The 18,504-nt window shown below is 36.6% G+C and overlaps 1 protein-coding gene across 3 annotated transcripts in view; it reads right to left on the bottom strand.

Moving 5' to 3' along the window:
- Positions 1-9,725: 9,725 nt before the first annotated feature.
- LOC107568871 (protein argonaute-3) overlaps positions 9,726-18,504 on the bottom strand; it is a 31,318-nt gene continuing 22,539 nt past the window's right edge. For all 3 annotated transcript variants that reach the window (XM_016254864.1, XM_016254863.1, XM_016254866.1), the window contains exons 14-18: positions 16,642-16,836; positions 16,421-16,555; positions 12,691-12,792; positions 11,851-12,050; positions 9,726-10,080 (exon numbers count right to left, since the gene is read on the bottom strand). In XM_016254864.1, coding sequence (XP_016110350.1) covers positions 9,972-10,080; positions 11,851-12,050; positions 12,691-12,792; positions 16,421-16,555; positions 16,642-16,836 — 741 coding nt within the window. In that variant the 3' untranslated portion in view covers positions 9,726-9,971. The remainder of the gene's footprint in view (positions 10,081-11,850; positions 12,051-12,690; positions 12,793-16,420; positions 16,556-16,641; positions 16,837-18,504) is intronic.

The following is an 18,504-nucleotide window of genomic DNA, read 5'->3' as shown; positions in this document are numbered from 1 at the left end:
GATCAAGGAGTCTACACATAACAATTTCTTAATTTTCTGCCCCCAATTTTGTCCCACATTTGAGATGAATCCGCCCCTAAATGTCACGTATAACAGTGACTGGTCACGTTATGTCAATTAGACGTCTATTCCACTCTTAAGTTTCCAGTTTTGACCACAATAATAAAATTAATTTTATTCAAGACTAAATTAAAACTAAATAGAAATAAAAATGAAAACTCAAAATATAAAAAAGCCAATTCAAAATATTAATAAATACAACAAACAAACACATTTTAGATAAATCCACCCTCAATTAGACATAAATTCACACACATATATAAATTCAAAAATAAGGCTAAATAAAAATATTTGTGAAAAATGTGAATGCATTATATAGAAAGGCTGAGTGAAGTGTTAGAAATGTTCCTCTGGCATCTAACTCAGTTACAATAAGTTGAAGTGATAAAATTACTAAAACAAAAACTGAAATAAAAATAAATTAGCAATGTATTTATGTATAATCTCATCTTGGATATCATAAATCTGAAATAAAATAACTGTTCGATTTAAAAATATTTTAGAAAAATTAGAAAAGCATTAAAAAAAAAAGAAATCTCAAATGAAACCTGGAAAAGGCTAATTCAAAATATGAATAAATCAGCCCGTAAAGATCTCACAGGCCTATAACAGTGATTTTCACTTTATGTCCATTAGACGCTCTCCCCAAGTTGCCAGATTTGACCACAAGAACCTGTAATGTGGACTAGACTTCATGCACAAGTCTTTTAACCTTGATATTTCCTTACAGATGACAAGTGTGTGAGTTCTTATGGACACTAATCAGTCTGAACTCCATCAGCATGACATTAGCATAATGAGCTCTTTTGTATTCCATAATTACGAAGTCAAAATTCGGCATGTTCACAAATGGAGAAGACGTGTAAAGAATGGCGATTTTCGATCAGTGTTCTCCAACATTCCCTCATTCCTGCTCTTTATAATCCGCTTTTATCTCCGCTCTTGTTCTTGTCCTGTATCCGTCGTGTCACTACTCTATAGCTGATCTTCTTCAGATGGAAAGCTGTAGCACATCACGCTCTTTTCTCAGCGCACAATAGCTTATTGCCAACACCAAGAGCTTAAATGTCAGAGTCCCAGAGGAGCGTTAATCTAGCTTTGATATTCTTCCATGGAGCTTCCAAAGTTTGCATTCAGCTAATTAGCGGTATAGAATCAGATATGGAAAGTTCAGCCTGATGTGGCTTTCATGAGGTGCGATGAGATGAGATGAGATGAGAGAGTGTCGTGATTCATCACAGCACATATTACAGGCCTTAAAGGGACACTGGCGAAATATGAATCGCCCACTTCTTCATAAGTCTCTGGGTCACTTTATCCATCACTGCGACAGGATTTTAATATCTGCTGCTAAAGTTCAGACTATCACTGAGTGATTTATACATCATCTCATATTTTATAATAGCTTGATTTGCTGTTGTTATTATCAGTGTTGGTCTTAAAACTTAAAACTAGTAAAAAATAATTTTGGTTGCTAAAATCAAATAAAATCTTGGACAACCTAAATGCAAATCGAGTAAAACTTAAGTATAATGCACTATAAAGTTATTCATGCATGGTGTTTTCATTATTAATTGTAACCGATGTTAAAATGCATTATAATATGTGCAGATTCCTTGCTGCATCTGAAACTGGTTGCTTGTCTTGTTTGAATGCATTATACTTTCTAAATGTGTTAATGAAAAGATAAGTATGTGGTTACAGTTATTCATGAGATCATCTATTATACATTACATACCTTACATTATAAAGGTGCATTACAAGACAAATCGAATGCATTTAAAATACTTTCATAATGCATTATATAGAAAGGCTTCGAGTACATTTTTAGAAATGTTGCTTTGGCAACAAACTCAAATACAAGTTGACTCATTCCTGCTCTTTATAATCCGCTTTTATCTCCGCTCTTGTTCTTGTCCTGTATCCGTCGTGTCACTACTCTATAGCTGATCTTCTTCAGATGGAAAGCTGTAGCACATCACGCTCTTTTCTCAGCGCACAATAGCTTATTGCCAACACCAAGAGCTTAAATGTCAGAGTCCCAGAGGAGCGTTAATCTAGCTTTGATATTCTTCCATGGAGCTTCCAAAGTTTGCATTCAGCTAATTAGCGGTATAGAATCAGATATGGAAAGTTCAGCCTGATGTGGCTTTCATGAGATGAGATGAGATGAGAGAGTGTCGTGATTCATCACAGCACATATTACAGGCCTTAAAGGGACACTGGCGAAATATGAATCGCCCACTTCTTCATAAGTCTCTGGGTCACTTTATCCATCACTGCGACAGGATTTTAATATCTGCTGCTAAAGTTCAGACTATCACTGATTGATTTATACATCATCTCATATTTTATAATATCGAATACAAATCGAATGCATTTAAAATACTTTCATAATGCATTATATAGAAAGGCTTCGAGTACATTTTTAGAAATGTTGCTTTGGCAACAAACTCAAATACAAGTTGAAGTGATAAAATTACTAAAACAAAAACTTCAAAATAAATTAACAATGAACAAGCCATTTCTTTATACCGTATCTCATAACTGCAACAGGATTTGAATATCTGCTGCTGAAGTTCAGACTATATCTCAGTATCTTGTGTGATTTATGCATCATTTCATCTCATCGATTTTTAATAAATTATTAATAATATTAGATTAAAATGTGAAAAACTAAAATTAGAAATAGTGGCTTGGCAACTAACTCAACAATACAATAAGATGAAGTGCTAAAATGACTAAAACTAAAAATATAAACATTTCTATACTACAAATATAGCTGCAATAAAATTACATGGAAAAATAAAAAAACATTCTAATTAGAAACCAAACTCAGAAATGCTGCATAGGCAACAAACTCAAAACAAGTTAAAGTGCTAAAATTACTCAAATTAAAATAAAAACAAAGCTGAATAGAAATTATATACATTTAATAAAAATAAAAATAAAAAGTTTAAGAAAAACTTCAAAATAAATTAACAATGAACAAGCCATTTCTTTATACCGTATCTCATAACTGCAACAGGATTTGAATATCTGCTGCTGAAGTTCAGACTATATCTCAGTATCTTGTGTGATTTATGCATCATTTCATCTCATCGATTTTTAATAAATTATTAATAATATTAGATTAAAATGTGAAAAACTAAAATTAGAAATAGTGGCTTGGCAACTAACTCAACAATACAATAAGATGAAGTGCTAAAATGACAAACTAAAAATATAAACATTTCTATACTACAAATATAGCTGCAATAAAATTACATGGAAAAATAAAAAAACATTCTAATTAGAAACCAAACTCAGAAATGCTGCATAGGCAACAAACTTAAAACAAGTTAAAGTGCTAAAATTACTCAAATTAAAATAAAAACAAAGCTGAATAGAAATTATATACATTTAATAAAAATAAAAAGTTTAAGAAAGTAACAAATTAAAATTTAGAAAATATATATATAAAAAAACGTAAAATAAATAATACTAATAGAAAACGGTTTATTATATGCACTGATTATTTACTCAAATAAATTCTCTGTATTCCACCATGCAATGCACTTGACCCGACCTCGCAGTTTTATTTGAATGTATTATTATTATTATTATTATTGATTCATTATTTGATGCAGCCAAAAGATAAAATGTCAGAATACAAAATTGGATAGAATATTAAGAAAAAAAATAACAGTTAAATAACTGGGCGACACAAACTGAATTTGACCTGCACAAAGTGAGGTAATGATTTGTTTTTGGGTTTTTTTTTTACTTTTGTTGCGGTGTTTGCTTAAAAAAAAAAAAAAAGGAATGTATGAGTACTGTGCAGTATGCAGTGCGCTAGTCCTCTATTCTGAACACAGCCATTCTTTGATCAGACAGCCAGGAGTGAAGACATTTTACACTCAATAACATGAAGAAACAAACGCAAAATTGTCATTGAAGTCTTAATATTAATAGTGGACATCAATAAATGCTTGTTAAGAGTTTCATTTGGCCCATTCTGTAGATGTAGAAGAGGTTGTACATCCCAACCATGACACAAAATCAATGCTGTGATTCAATCAGCAGTGCGACGGACGAAACGGAAAGAGCCAATAAACGCCAGGTCTGTGTTTCAAAAGCAAAGCTTTTTATTGCAAGTATTAGTGAAAGATACACTCCAGACTGAAGCAAAGCAACACTAAAAGGCCATTTATGATCTACAAAGAGTATTATTAAACAAAGAAAGACATTTCAAAGGAAAAGAAACATCCCTTGGTACATTAGAGAGACTCTTTGCGAACACACACAGAGAGAGAGAGAGAGAGAGAGATGGGAGGACAGAGCCACGGAGATCGCAACGGCTCAACTTTGGCTCTTTCGTTAAGCATGGACGAGCGAGATGGAAGCCACCGCGAGACGTGAGCGACAGAAACGGAGGATGGACAGACTCGCCGTGCGCTTGCATCGGATGCTTCACAGTCTGTTTGTGGAATGCTGGAGCGTTGCGTTGCAGTAAACCGTTTTGTAAACATTTTTAGGAATCGACTCTTAATCGGTCGGCGATTTGGGTGCAACTTCGTCCGGCGCTCGATGCCTCTGTCCTCCTGGAAAACGACGACATGACCGTTTGAAATACAGACAGCGGCCTCGTCTCCGAATCTCCAAGCGTCTTGCAACAGTTAGTGGTTTAAAAGAGGGAGTTAGCTAGTATGCTTCTCTACGCATGACCAAGGCCTTTTGACAGACGTCTCGAGTCCAATCGGAAAAACAAAGAGTACAGTTAAGGCTGAGGCTCATATATTTATATATATTATATCTGTGTGGAATGGGATCCTCTCTGGCACGAAGACAATTGAACTCAAGCAAATGACGAAGGACAAATACCATGATCTGCTTCTCGACTCCATTTGTAAAGCACCGGACACATCCTTCCAGGGGAAAAAAAACATGTATGGCTAAGAGTTTAGCAGCTCGGGATGAAAACGATCAGCTTTTTATCTCTTCTTTTTGGAATAAAGTCAGTGTGGTTCTCCGTCCCGTAACGAGATGAGATGCGATGCGACGAGCCTCTTCGCTGGAGAGGTGGACCATCTCGACAGACAAGTAGTCAAAGGTCAAGGAGGAAGTGACGTCATCGAACACTTCAGCCCACTCTGTGGTTGTGCTTGCTTGTGTGTGTGTGTGTGTGTGTATGTGAGAGGATGTCGAGGGCATCCGTTCGACCCCCAAACTCGCCCCCCGTAACTCTGCGGAGACTCCAGCCGCGCAAGCACTCCATCAATAAATACACCATTAAATATATCCCATATATTTCCAATATATTAAAAGAAAAAAAAAAACATTTAAATAGGACAACAAAATAAAAGTTGGCTCAATAAAAGAAAAAGATACGTGTTATGTACTTTTTTCTCTCTCTTACAATTGGACTTCTTAATCTGAAATTGTTAAGGATATTGTTGTCAAGCATTATACTGTAATCAAAGGAGCGAATATCTGGCCAAATCTCAAGAAAACATATCCAAAAGAACAAATAAGAAACGATATTTTGCATGAGGAAAATGAAGCCCGTTTTAGCAACCAATCTTTTTTGGCATTATCATACAGTCACAATGCCTACAAATAAAATAGAGAACATAATGGTCCGAAAATAGGCATCGTTTTCTTGATGCAAAATAGAATTACTTATTTCTGTCTTGTGTTGTCGGCGTAGTACACTAGAAATTACATTTTGCATGACGAAAATTAAGCCTATTTTAACAAACCAATACAATTATTCCATTATTTGCATTACTTTTATGAGAATTACGTTTTTTGTTGTTGTACTTCTCATCATCTTCAATGGTGATAGAATGATATTGACTAATAAGCATGAAGGAAAAGCAATGCAACAAATACAGTACTATTGCGATGTATAAATATAGATCCATTTTCATATTAGAATCATTTTTTCACATTATAATAATGAGAATTTGGAGAGTGGGGAATGTGTTAAATTGTCATAAAAATAGTCAGGCTTTATTTTCTTCATGCAAAATATAATAGCTAATTTCTGTCGTTTTGTTGGCGTGTTGTACAACTAGAAATTATATTTTGCACGAGAAAAATTAAGCCTTTTTTTTTCACAAAACAATTTACATTTTCCTCCAAGTTTTGAGCTATTTTGTAATTCCCAATGATGAGAGAAATTATATTTACTGTATTATAAAAACGATCAATTGTGCATAAATGGAAAGCAATGCAACTAATATTAATACATAATATTTTTTGCATTACAATAATGAGAATTTGAGGAGGGGAATGCCTTTCATTGTCACAATGCAAAAAAAAAAAAAATTTATAAAATTTTCTGCTTAATTTTCATTATGCAAAATCTAACGCGTCTTGTGATGTTGGTGTGAAACGTGAACGCGTTCTTCGGTGAGATTCACCCATTTGCGGTTTCTTTCACTATAACATATGCAGCATACCAAGGTAAGTGAGGTGCAGTGTTTTGAGATCTCTCGTCGAGGTATATCCTCCATCTGACAAAATACAGGCCACGCGGGTCAAAACACATACTGTACGTGTCTAGGTTTCTACGGGCCATTGCACATTAAGAGGGATCGATCAGCCACTGCAACACAAACAATAACATTTTTAAGCAGCCATAGTGAAGTCCGAAAAAAGACATCACCGGGGCCATGTGTAAACCTTCGAAACGCGATTAACCTTCCCTCAGTGCACTAGAGACCGTCTTTTGCTGGAGTACGTGAAAAAAGGGGCTTATGGGGGGGGGAGAAAAAGGAGAGAAAAGCACTGTGACTTTGTTTCCTTGTTTGGGTGGCAGTCTTTAAAGTGCTGTGCTAGGCTTTCCTGTCCAGGGTCAGGCTGTGTCATGAGTGTCCGCTCTGCACCCAATCTAAAGATAGCACATTCACCTATATGAACACTTCCACTGCATTAATCCGGACTCCTAATACAGTATCTCAACCTATACTTGGCATATATCGTCATCATTATAGTATCTGAATATACAAAGAGGCACCGTTACGAGCCTCCCGATCGAGATAAAAACGTGTGTGTGTTTGCATGTGTGCAACACCTTCTTCAAGGTAAGAGTAAGACTAATATGCTCTTTGATTTCTCATTTTAGTCTCAGATTATTCAGCACCATCATGAGGAAAGGCACTTTCTATGAACTTTGAACTCGTGTTACGTTTTAGACCCTAAAAGAAGACCCTCCCAAAAGCTCTAAAATAAAAGACGAGAGGAGAAAATGCATCGACTCTTTCGCGTCTGAATAACGGAAGCCACGCCAGGCAACGAACTCGATAAGTGTGCTACGAACCCACGACATCTGCTACCACAGTTGCTTGCGAATACAAAACAAACACTCTACAATCTTCGGTTAAAACGTACTGAGGCTAAACGTGTTGCAGCTTTAAAGGAATCGTTGGGCGAAAAATTAAAATTGTGTAATGGTTCTCTCACCCTCGTGTTGTCTTTTGCAAAAAGCTGTTGACTTGTACAACAAAAACGGATTTTTACTACCAAGCTCCAAAATTAATCTACATCCCAAGCTTTCAAGCCATAGCTTAACTTTAATATCCACAGATATCGCTTCATTTTGTTGCGTTAAAAAAACAGCAGCTCACATAGTTTTTAAAACTCACTAAAATCTCGCGTGCAGCAAAAAAAAAAAAAAAAGTCATGCAAGTTTGAAACAACTGTGGGTGAAGCGAGTAAAAATTACAATTCATGATCATTTAGAACCAAACTATTCCTTTAAAGAGGCATTTCCTGCCTAAATAAGAGGCAAGGGTTAGTAAAATATATATATTTGAAGTTAAAACTACACAAAAATAAAATTGCATGACACCTCATCAAGATGACAGCTGTTTGGCATCCACACACAGACGGTTTCACTTCCTACCGATAAGCCGTTTCATTTGGGAAGGTGAAATAAACGTCGCAATTTCAGTAGCTGCTGTATCGATGCTCACTTAAACCACTTTTGATGGGCATAAAACACAGTGTACCTTCTTCAACAGATGCACACTTTATAAAAACTAAAACCCATCACAACAGCCTACTGCACTCGTTTCATTCGATTATTTAGACTTTAGAATTGATTTGATTGCATAAACTGCATTCTGGATTTTAAAGGGATTGAAATTGTTATATTAAAAAAAAAAAAAAAAGTCTTCCACTTTCTAGTGCTTGGTGCAATTGACCGTAATCGTATTCTGACTGGCCACTGTGCTGTACCTTTCTACACAATAAAATCAAACGCAAATCTAACAAACATACAAAACATGTCTCCTGATGAGAAATTTCTCCTCCGAGTGAGAGAAATACATGCAACCAGCACCATTTATGCATCCCATGTTCCATCTTACACAGTTGCTGATGCCGCCACGGGCCGCACCTAATAGCACCATGCATTACGCATTATTTAGTGCAGATTATCACCTTTTAAACAGTGGGACATGCTTCAGATGGCGCATGGAGAGACGGTAAGGCACCCGACGCTCACGGCACCCTTCAAGTAAAACACTATACTGACCCCTAGTGGCCCTCCAGTGATCGAGCACGAATCAGGTGCTGCCAGAGCTTCTCCTTGAACACGTGGCTCAGTCGGTCCCTCATGCCTAGACGAACTGAAGCATGAACCCGCCGGTCAGACTCAAACAAGTACAACAGCAGAGAAATCCTTTGAAACAGGCAGGGCAGTGAAAATTGAGATGTTGAAACGGTGAGATTTTTTGTTAAGGCCGTACAGTCGAACGTGGCCTTGGTTGGACTAAATGAGGTGCGTTTGTTCCGCTTCTGACCTCCCATCATCATAGCAGGCACTTGTTAACACACGACAGTCACTCGTCAGGAAACGCTGCTGTACTTTCACCAAAAAGAAACTATAAAAGTGCCAAACATGCACACCTCCATCTTAAAAACCAACCGCAATGCCCATCGCATGCTTTCGGATGCCTTTTTTACCCCCCAATCGCAACGGGGGTATTCTCATCCCGCTAATGGATTATTGCACTAAACTATGTATGATCTGTCACATAACATGGACTATGCATTTTAAATCGAGACAAAGTGCAGGAGGGGAGCGAACGAGACAAATCTGCTAGGAGTTGCGTTTGATCGAGACTAATAAATATTGGAGGGAATTCGGGTGTTAAAAACAAGAAAAAGCATCCAAACATGATCACTTTGCACTGTAGTACATGAAAGCTAGAGCGTAGATTTGCTTAAAAAAAATCCAACGGTCAGCCTTCTGCCCCTCGGCGGGGTACGTCATAAAGGACTTTACGCTCGGCAATGGCACTTCTCTAACATTAAAAGCTTGTTTTCCGGTTTTAAAACGCTAACGCACAATTGGTTCTTCACGACTGACTCTTTAACACGTAGTTAAGTCACCATTGGCTACAAAAATAATTGAGAACGGGAGGAAAGTACATTGCTAGTGTGAGCGCCTCTATCCGCAGGCGTTCCCCGAAACTTAATTTCTTCTGGACTCAGTCTTTCCATCCGCTTCCATTCCAATCTCATTTTGGGCGAAGGACAATAAGGGGCAAAAGTGCTGTTAGAAAACGTTGAGGTACAAGGCGTGACAGGCAGGGAAAGTAATTAAACGTTACGTCTACAGACAGGAAGAGGAGCGGGGACATAGACGGGCTTCCCTTTAGGTTTGGGTTTTGGAGGGGATATGACAGAACGGCCTCAGTTGGCTGGTTTAATATTGCATAATAGTGCCGAGGTCCACGTGTGGAATTAAAGCAGGCCTTCCTCATCCTGCTGCACAGTGTCGGGGCGGGCCGCGCTTCCATCGCCACAGAGATCGACCCACAGGGATGCACAGGCTTTTGGGAGGTGTGATGGCATGTGTATGCGGTTGTCGGGTTCGTGTGCGTGACTAGTCGAACGTGGGATGGATGTGAGCTGGCTTAGGCAAAGTACATGGTCCTCAGGGTGTCATGGTGAATCTGCACAGCTTTGGCCAGCGCCTGGGGATCCCGACCGTTACTCTGTCCGGAGACGTGGCTTCCCTCGGCACTGAGAGAGACGAAGAGCGAGCAGGGTTATTATAGTTTACTACAACCATAAAAAAACATTTCCCTTGCTTAATCAAAAAAAAAAAACATTTAAATAAATAAAAAAAAAAAAGGTTACATTTAAATGTAAAAAAAAAAAAACAAGGCAACATTTCTCATTTTTATTTAGTTAAACTTGATAACTTGAAATAAAAATGAATAAAAACTGTAGACATTTTGAAAACAACAACTGGTAAAAATGGCAAAGCACACAACAAAGTTACTAAAACTTTAAGTAAATTTAAAATGCTAATGAGAAATAAAAACTAATAAAAATTTTTAGTGAAAACTGTAATAGTATCTCAGTGATACAATAAAATAACACTGCAAGGGAAACTGTTACAGAAACCTTGAGCGATCACAGAACACAACACAAAATCATAATCCTGCTTAATTTGCAATTTAGGACAAAAACAATTACAAAATTGATTATACTGAAAAAATGGCTTTTGGATTTTACTAAGTGTTTTAAGGCAAGTGGTTACATAAAATTAAAGTTATCTTAATTTTAAACCAGGGTTATTAGAGTTAACTAAAACTGAAATTAAAATTAAAACCATAAAAATCAATTTCATTACTTAAATAATAAACTCAAAAATAAACATTAACAGGAAAAAAAAAACAAAAACTTTATTTCAGCTAGTTGACAAGGCAACATTTCTCATTTTAATTTAGTTTAGCTTGACATACTAAAATAACTATTTATTAATTTATTCACATTTTAAAGCCATGCCAGCATTAAGGCTATTTTCATGGCGATCTAAAATAAATAATACTGAAAAAAAATAAAAAATACTTAGACATAAAAAAAACATAATAAAAATTACTAAACGTTTTTAAATTGAATGAAAACCGATTCAAAATATATAAAAAGAAAAAAAAAAGTTTTAAACATACTTTTTTTTTTTAGAATTTAGTTATTAGATTCTAGTCTTAATAACAAAAGTTGTCATTTCATCTCAAACGTCAACATAACTCTTTGCAAACATAACTGAACAATAAACATTAACAGGTATTTTCCTTAACCCAAAAATACATAAAATAACACTTAAATTCAACATTTACTCTCCTGATCCAGCAATATGCAAAGCATGCTGGGAGTTAACAATTTGTGGTCTAATTCACCTAACAATACAAAACTTTTTAGCTTTTATTTCAGCTAGTTGACAAGGCAACATTTCTCATTTTAATTTAGTTTAGCTTGACATACTAAAATAACTATTTATTAATTTATTCACATTTTAAAGCCATGCCAGCATTAAGGCTATTTTCATGGCGATCTAAAATAAATAATACTGAAAAAAAATAAAAAATACTTAGACATAAAAAAAACATAATAAAAATTACTAAACGTTTTTAAATTGAATGAAAACCGATTCAAAATATATAAAAAGAAAAAAAAAAGTTTTAAACATACTTTTTTTTTTTTAGAATTTAGTTATTAGATTCTAGTCTTAATAACAAAAGTTGTCATTTCATCTCAAACGTCAACATAACTCTTTGCAAACATAACTGAACAATAAACATTAACAGGTCTTTTCCTTAACCCAAAAATACATAAAATAACACTTAAATTCAACATTTACTCTCCTGATCCAGCAATATGCAAAGCATGCTGGGAGTTAACAATTTGTGGTCTAATTCACCTAACAATACAAAACTTTTTAGCTATATCATCAGTAACAGTGCTATTGTAGGACAATGCCACAGATATGGGTCTTGGCACACACACCTGTCGTGTTCTTTGTCCACCAAGTGGTATCGCGCACGGAAGGCCACCAGATGGGCGTAGTAGGCTGGCGCGGGGATGGAGACGGAGCGGGTGCAGCGCACATACGTGTGGCACAACTGGTAAGTGAGCAGCTGGAACTCATCAGCAGTGAAGCAGTTGTCGTCCCACAGGACATGGTAGTGGGAGGGTCGGCTGGTGCCCTGAGAAAAGAGGAAGAGGAGTCAAACTCACGAATGCTCAAGGTACGCTATCAAAAACATCTTGTACGATACTGTAGCTTGATCGGACTGACAGGGCTGTCGCATTAGGATGTTTTTGAGGGACTATCACAAAAACAAGACCTTTATAAAGAAATGTTATTTTATTAAATAAAACCATTATCAAAGACGTAAAAAAAAGAAAATATATTTAGCAAAAAATATTTTCTTTTTTTTTTTTCTTTTTTTCTGCATTGTAACATTTTCTCACAATTCCGATTATTAATTTTTTTTGTGCAATTCTGAGTTTATATTAATTCTCAGAAAAACTGAGATTTAAACTCATAATTCTGAAAATAAAAAACCCAGTAGTGGGAAAAAAAATATCTGGAAGGTAATAAAAGTAATATCTGAAGATGTTACTTTTTGGAGTAATTTTGTGCCATTCACCAACATATACTCAAGACTGGATGCCTCTACTGGATTACATAACAGTTATTCACACTGCTAAATCCAAATCTGCGTGCAAAATCATTTGTCGAGTGAACAAGGTGGCGTTTTACACACAACACCGGACCAGCGGGCAGCTTAAAAAGGCAGGAGGAAGTGACATTTGGGGCCATGAAAATCTGTTTGTCTGTACCTGTATTCCAGCATGACTGCAGAGGTAAAAGTCAAACTCGTAGGGGTGTGTGATATCCGTGTCGACTGTCGTACCAGCAGGAATGTTTCCGCTGCGACCCACCTGTGGAGGAAATAAACAGTCATTTAAAGAATGCAATCAACGCCAAAATGATGTTTTCAAAAAAGGTGCAGCCTTCAGGTTTGTCTGAAAACACTTCACCAGATGACATTCCAGAGTTCTTAATAAACTCTCCTTAATCTGACCTAGGTATTCTGTTTACTTCAATTTATAACTATTAACTCAGGATGGGCATTTTAGAGAGTACAAATAAAGTGCAACGGGTGTTGATAAAACCACTGCATTAATAGTGTATCAAAATTAAAGTTTTAAAATAGCTTTTTAGTATTTTCAGACACTACTATATGCTCTTCTACTTGTATAAAACAAGTAGTGTTATTATTAACTAATAGCTTTTGTTAACTGAAATAGAGCTGAGATATAACAAATATTAGATTGAAAACTTAAACAGAAAATGTCACACTGGCACCCTAACTGAAATAAGTTTCCGTAATAAAAAAAAAACAAAACCTATAAAAAAAAAAAAAAGTTAACCATAAAAATAATAACATTAACAAATAATTACTCAATGATACAAAAAAAAAAAAAAGGCAAAATAAAATGAATGACTAAAGTTGATGAAAACTGAACAAATTAAAATAAATGCTAATAATACTAAAACAACACTGGTAAGTAGAAATCCCCTTTTTGGCACACTTGTGTAAACGGTAGCTGTTAGGGGCGTTAGCATTCAGTGTCACGCATCCGTCATTGTTTTGATGACTGATCCTTCCTGTCACTTCTGTGAACTTAAGTACACTATGCATTAGGGCTGTGCGATTAATTGAAATCGAATCGAAATCGCGATTTGAGACGTTGCGATTTCCTAATCACAAAGCCTGCGATGTGGACACGATATTACTCGGTTCCAGAGCATATGCTTGACTGTCAGTCTTGAGTTGCAGTCTTACTTGCCCTGGGCAAGAGTGAGCGCACCTCCAATCTCCCCAATCAGCACTGCTCTAGCCAACTGCGTAAACACCCACCATTAAAAAAAAAAAAAAACGGAAAGCGGGACGGCAGAGAGACAGAGGGGGATTATGGCGTCTACTGGGTCAGCTCAATAGTTAGGCAAATTAAAACTAAAGAAAACCGTATGCAACTTAAGCTTCGAAATGACAGACAACGAACAAAAATTGTCATTTGCAAGAGCTGCGTCACAGCGCACATCAAATGCTCCCTTATCGGTTCTGTTTTCAGTACTGGAGAATAAAAGATACATTCTTAGATGTTTTTGTTAGTACGTGAACGTTATCTTACACATTTTATCTCCCCAACAGATTCATTTGAAATAAGTTTATAATGCACGTTGGCCCAATTCAGAAGAAAGCGCACACAGCCTGTATCTGTGAATGCTTCTCATACTAGCTCCTCTCTGCCACACGCGGCGCAAAACCTGCGTCACGGACGAGCCGTTCATGCTTTATAATGGGTTCATGGGTTATAATGGGAATTTGTTTGGTTTTAATGTAAACTATAATGGTGTCTATTTGATGGATTCTATTGGTGGGATGTAATATGGCAGATGGCAACCAATAGAACAACAGTAATTCCTATAGGAATAATGCCCAAAACAAAAAGGAATTTTGTAATGGTTTAATGGAAACTAAGAATTTCTGTGATGGTTTCTATAGTTTTTTTCAGCAGGGTAATGATACCCATACTGTGCTGCACATTATTGACAATATTGAGCTGAAGCTTGACTTTGCAAATTTAAAATCGCAAATCAAAATCGCAATCGCAATATCTGTAAAAAATAAATAAATAAAAAATCCGCTCTTTGATATTTTCCCCCAAATCGCATATACACACACATATATACATATATACACACATATATATATACACACATATATATACACATACATATATACATATACATACATATATACACATATATACACATATATACATATATACACATATATACATATATACACATATATACATATATACACATATATACATATATACACATATATACACATATATACATATACACATATACACATATATACACATATATACATATACACATATACACATATATACACATATATACATATACACATATACACATATATACACATATATACATATATATATATATATATATATATCGTTTATTGACCTTATTGTCTTGCCATCGCCTCATCTTAGTCATGGGGAAAAAAGCTAGCCAACGAACACGTTTCATCATACTTTTCGTTAACTAAATTAACACTAGTACAGCTGAATATTTAAGTCGTTAAATTCGAGTTTGCGTAAACTCTTCTCTCCACTGTGGATGTCTGTCATCCTCCATTCTGCGTGTCGAGTTTGGTTATGACAGTCAAGATGATGAAACTCTCTCCAAGATGATTAAATGTTCCTATTATTATACTTGATCTGTAGATAAAGATGAATAGTTTTGCATAAAATTATTTTATCTTGCTGGAGTTTAGTGCTGTTTTTATCATGTTACTTGCTACCGGGGTGTCTGTTAGATCACAACACTGGAGTAGAGATTAGGGCTGTGCAATTAATCGAAATCGCGATTTGAGACGTTGCGATTTGCTAATCACAAAGCCTGCGATGTGGACACGATATTACTCGGTTCCAGAGCATATGCTTGACTGTCAGTCTTGAGTTGCAGTCTTACTTGCCCTGGGCAAGAGTGAGCGCACCTCCAATCTCCCCAATCAGCACTGCTCTAGCCAACTGCGTAAACACCCACCATTAAAAAAAAAAAAAAACGGAAAGCGGGACGGCAGAGAGACAGAGGGGGATTATGGCGTCTACTGGGTCAGCTCAATAGTTAGGCAAATTAAAACTAAAGAAAACCGTATGCAACTTAAGCTTCGAAATGACAGACAACGAACAAAAATTGTCATTTGCAAGAGCTGCGTCACAGCGCACATCAAATGCTCCCTTATCGGTTCTGTTTTCAGTACTGGAGAATAAAAGATACATTCTTAGATGTTTTTGTTAGTACGTGAACGTTATCTTACACATTTTATCTCCCCAACAGATTCATTTGAAATAAGTTTATAATGCACGTTGGCCCAATTCAGAAGAAAGCGCACACAGCCTGTATCTGTGAATGCTTCTCATACTAGCTCCTCTCTGCCACACGCGGCGCAAAACCTGCGTCACGGACGAGCCGTTCATGCTTTATAATGGGTTCATGGGTTATAATGGGAATTTGTTTGGTTTTAATGTAAACTATAATGGCATCTATTTGATGGATTCTATTGGTGGGATGTAATCTGGCAGATGGCAACCAATAGAACAACAGTAATTCCTATAGGAATAATGCCCAAAACAAAAAGGAATTTTGTAATGGTTTAATGGAAACTAAGAATTTCTGTGATGGTTTCTATAGTTTTTTTCAGCAGGGTAATGATACCCATACTGTGCTGCACATTATTGACAATATTGAGCTGAAGCTTGACTTTGCAAATTTAAAATCGCAAATCAAAATCGCAATCGCAATATCTGTAAAAAATAAATAAATAAAAAATCCGCTCTTTGATATTTTCCCCCAAATCGCACAGCCCTACTACGCATCTGAAGTCTTACAAGCCTTCTTTCATCATAATTTTAGAGTAATCTGACTCTCCAGAGGCGCATAAACAGGTGGCACACTCACTCTCTCGTTGCGGTCGGCACAGAAGAGGCGCGTGTGGTGGCGTTTCTGCACCACTATGTACGTGATGCCAGGCTGGTACTCCTTCTCAAGACTGATACAGGCCTCTCGAATGGCCAGCAGCTCATAATACAACACCTATGAGCAGAAACAGGATCATGCTTTATATTTTAATGAACATAAAATTATTCTATTAGTGATGGGAAAGACAAATTAATCCACACCTGTCTAAACTGGCCCTCAGACACGCCGTCTCTGTAGAAGATGATTCTGGTGGGTTTGTAGCGAGTGGACTTGTAGAACTGAATGAGTAACTCTCGCACCATAGAGGCCAAGTCCTGAATCACTTCCTGTCTGGGTCTCTGGACACGCACCGTGGCGCAGTACCTGCTGGGATGAGCGTCCATACTGCCCACCACCTATACACACACACACAGAGAGGAAGGTACATTTTATAGTCATGATGTTACTTAATGTTATAATATATATATATTTATATACACACACATACACACAGTCAAACCAAAAATTATTCAGACACCAGATATAATTCTGGTTCAATAATGCTGCAGCCAGGTTTCTAAATGGAGTCCACAAACAGTTACTCTCTAGCTCAGCCTCGAACATGACTGAAGTCAAGAGGGGATCGTGCGTTTGCTGTTGTTGGACCTAGGCTCTGGAATAGCCTTCCCTTTAATCTGAGATCCCTGTCCTCTGTACATGAGTTTAAATCGAAGTTAAAGGGTTAGTTCACCCAAAAATGAAAATTCTGTCATTAATTACTCACCCTCGTGTTGTTCGAAACCCGTAAGACCTTCGTAAGACAGTACCGTGAATGCAGTAGAGACGAAAATGTGGAATAAAGTCGTTATTTTTGTTTTCTTTGCGCAAAAAAGTGTTCTCGTAGCTTCGTAACTTTACAGTTGAACCACTGATGTCACACGGACTACTTTGTCGATCATCTTGGTGCTTTTCTGGACCTTGAACGTGGTAGTTACCTTGCTGTCTATGGGAGGGTCAGAGAGCTCTCAGATTTCATCAAAAATATCTTAAATTGTATTCCAAAGATGAACAAAAGTCTTACGGGTTTGGAATAGGGATGTGCGCGATGACTAATTTGACTGTCGTTTAAACTAAAGTTTTGTATCCGACTAGTCTAAAAGCAAGAAACCCCCAAAAGACGGTAAGAAAAAAAAAAACCTCTGTGCGTGCGTGTAGCATATACAGTATAATAGCCTATATTTGAAATACTTAATCTACTAATCACATTGTCAAATCCCTCAATGAATTCCGCTTGCCGCACACTTGCTTCACGTTATCATTTCATTTTAGGCGGTCGTTAAAAAGAAAAAAAAGAAGAGCATACACTCAACGTAAGCCAAAGCAAAGCTTAAAGAAAAAAAATAAACTCTGTGCTTGCGTGTAGCATATATATAATAGCCTATATTTGAAATACTTAATCTATGAATCACACTGTCAAATCCCTCAATGAATTCCGCTTGCCGCACACTTGCCTCGCGTTATCATCATTTAATTTTAGAAGGTCGTTAAAAAGAAAAAAAGAAAAGTATACACTCAACATCGGCCAAAGCATAGCTTATTTATTCAAATCAGCTGGGGAAATGCAGAACAGTGGAAAATCAATCAATAGCCTGACAGAATTCTTAATCTTCATATAACGTTAGCCAACATATTAAAACACAATTCAAAAACAATAGGAAGGTTTATCAAGAAATAGCATTAAAACGGCTTTTAAAAACGTATACTTTGTGTAGGCTATATCGTCTAAAAACTAGAAAAAAGTCACTTGGCAGGAACTGAAGTCGCAGGCATGCAGAGATAACGAAAAGCAAGCCGATAAGAGTTTCAGAAAGCGCCTGGACATCCCGCACCACCACCGAAGTGGGTTTTCGTTGGAGGAATAGACGGTGCGGACGGGATCGCAGCGCCGGCAGGGTTGTAGTGAATGACGTGATTGACACATTTGCTGGCTTTGGCTAGCCTCTAAGCTAACGCCTACATGCCTGTATTGAATATGATTACGCATCACTCCAGTAGAGTTATTGTAAGACAATTTGACATTACAC

The sequence above is a fragment of the Sinocyclocheilus grahami genome, unplaced genomic scaffold (assembly GCF_001515645.1).
Source record: "Sinocyclocheilus grahami isolate Dianchi unplaced genomic scaffold, SAMN03320097.WGS_v1.1 scaffold1288.1, whole genome shotgun sequence".
Classification (NCBI taxonomy): Eukaryota; Metazoa; Chordata; class Actinopteri; order Cypriniformes; family Cyprinidae; genus Sinocyclocheilus; species Sinocyclocheilus grahami.
Note: the sequence above shows the minus strand (reverse complement) of the source record. Positions and strands in the feature narration are given on the sequence as shown.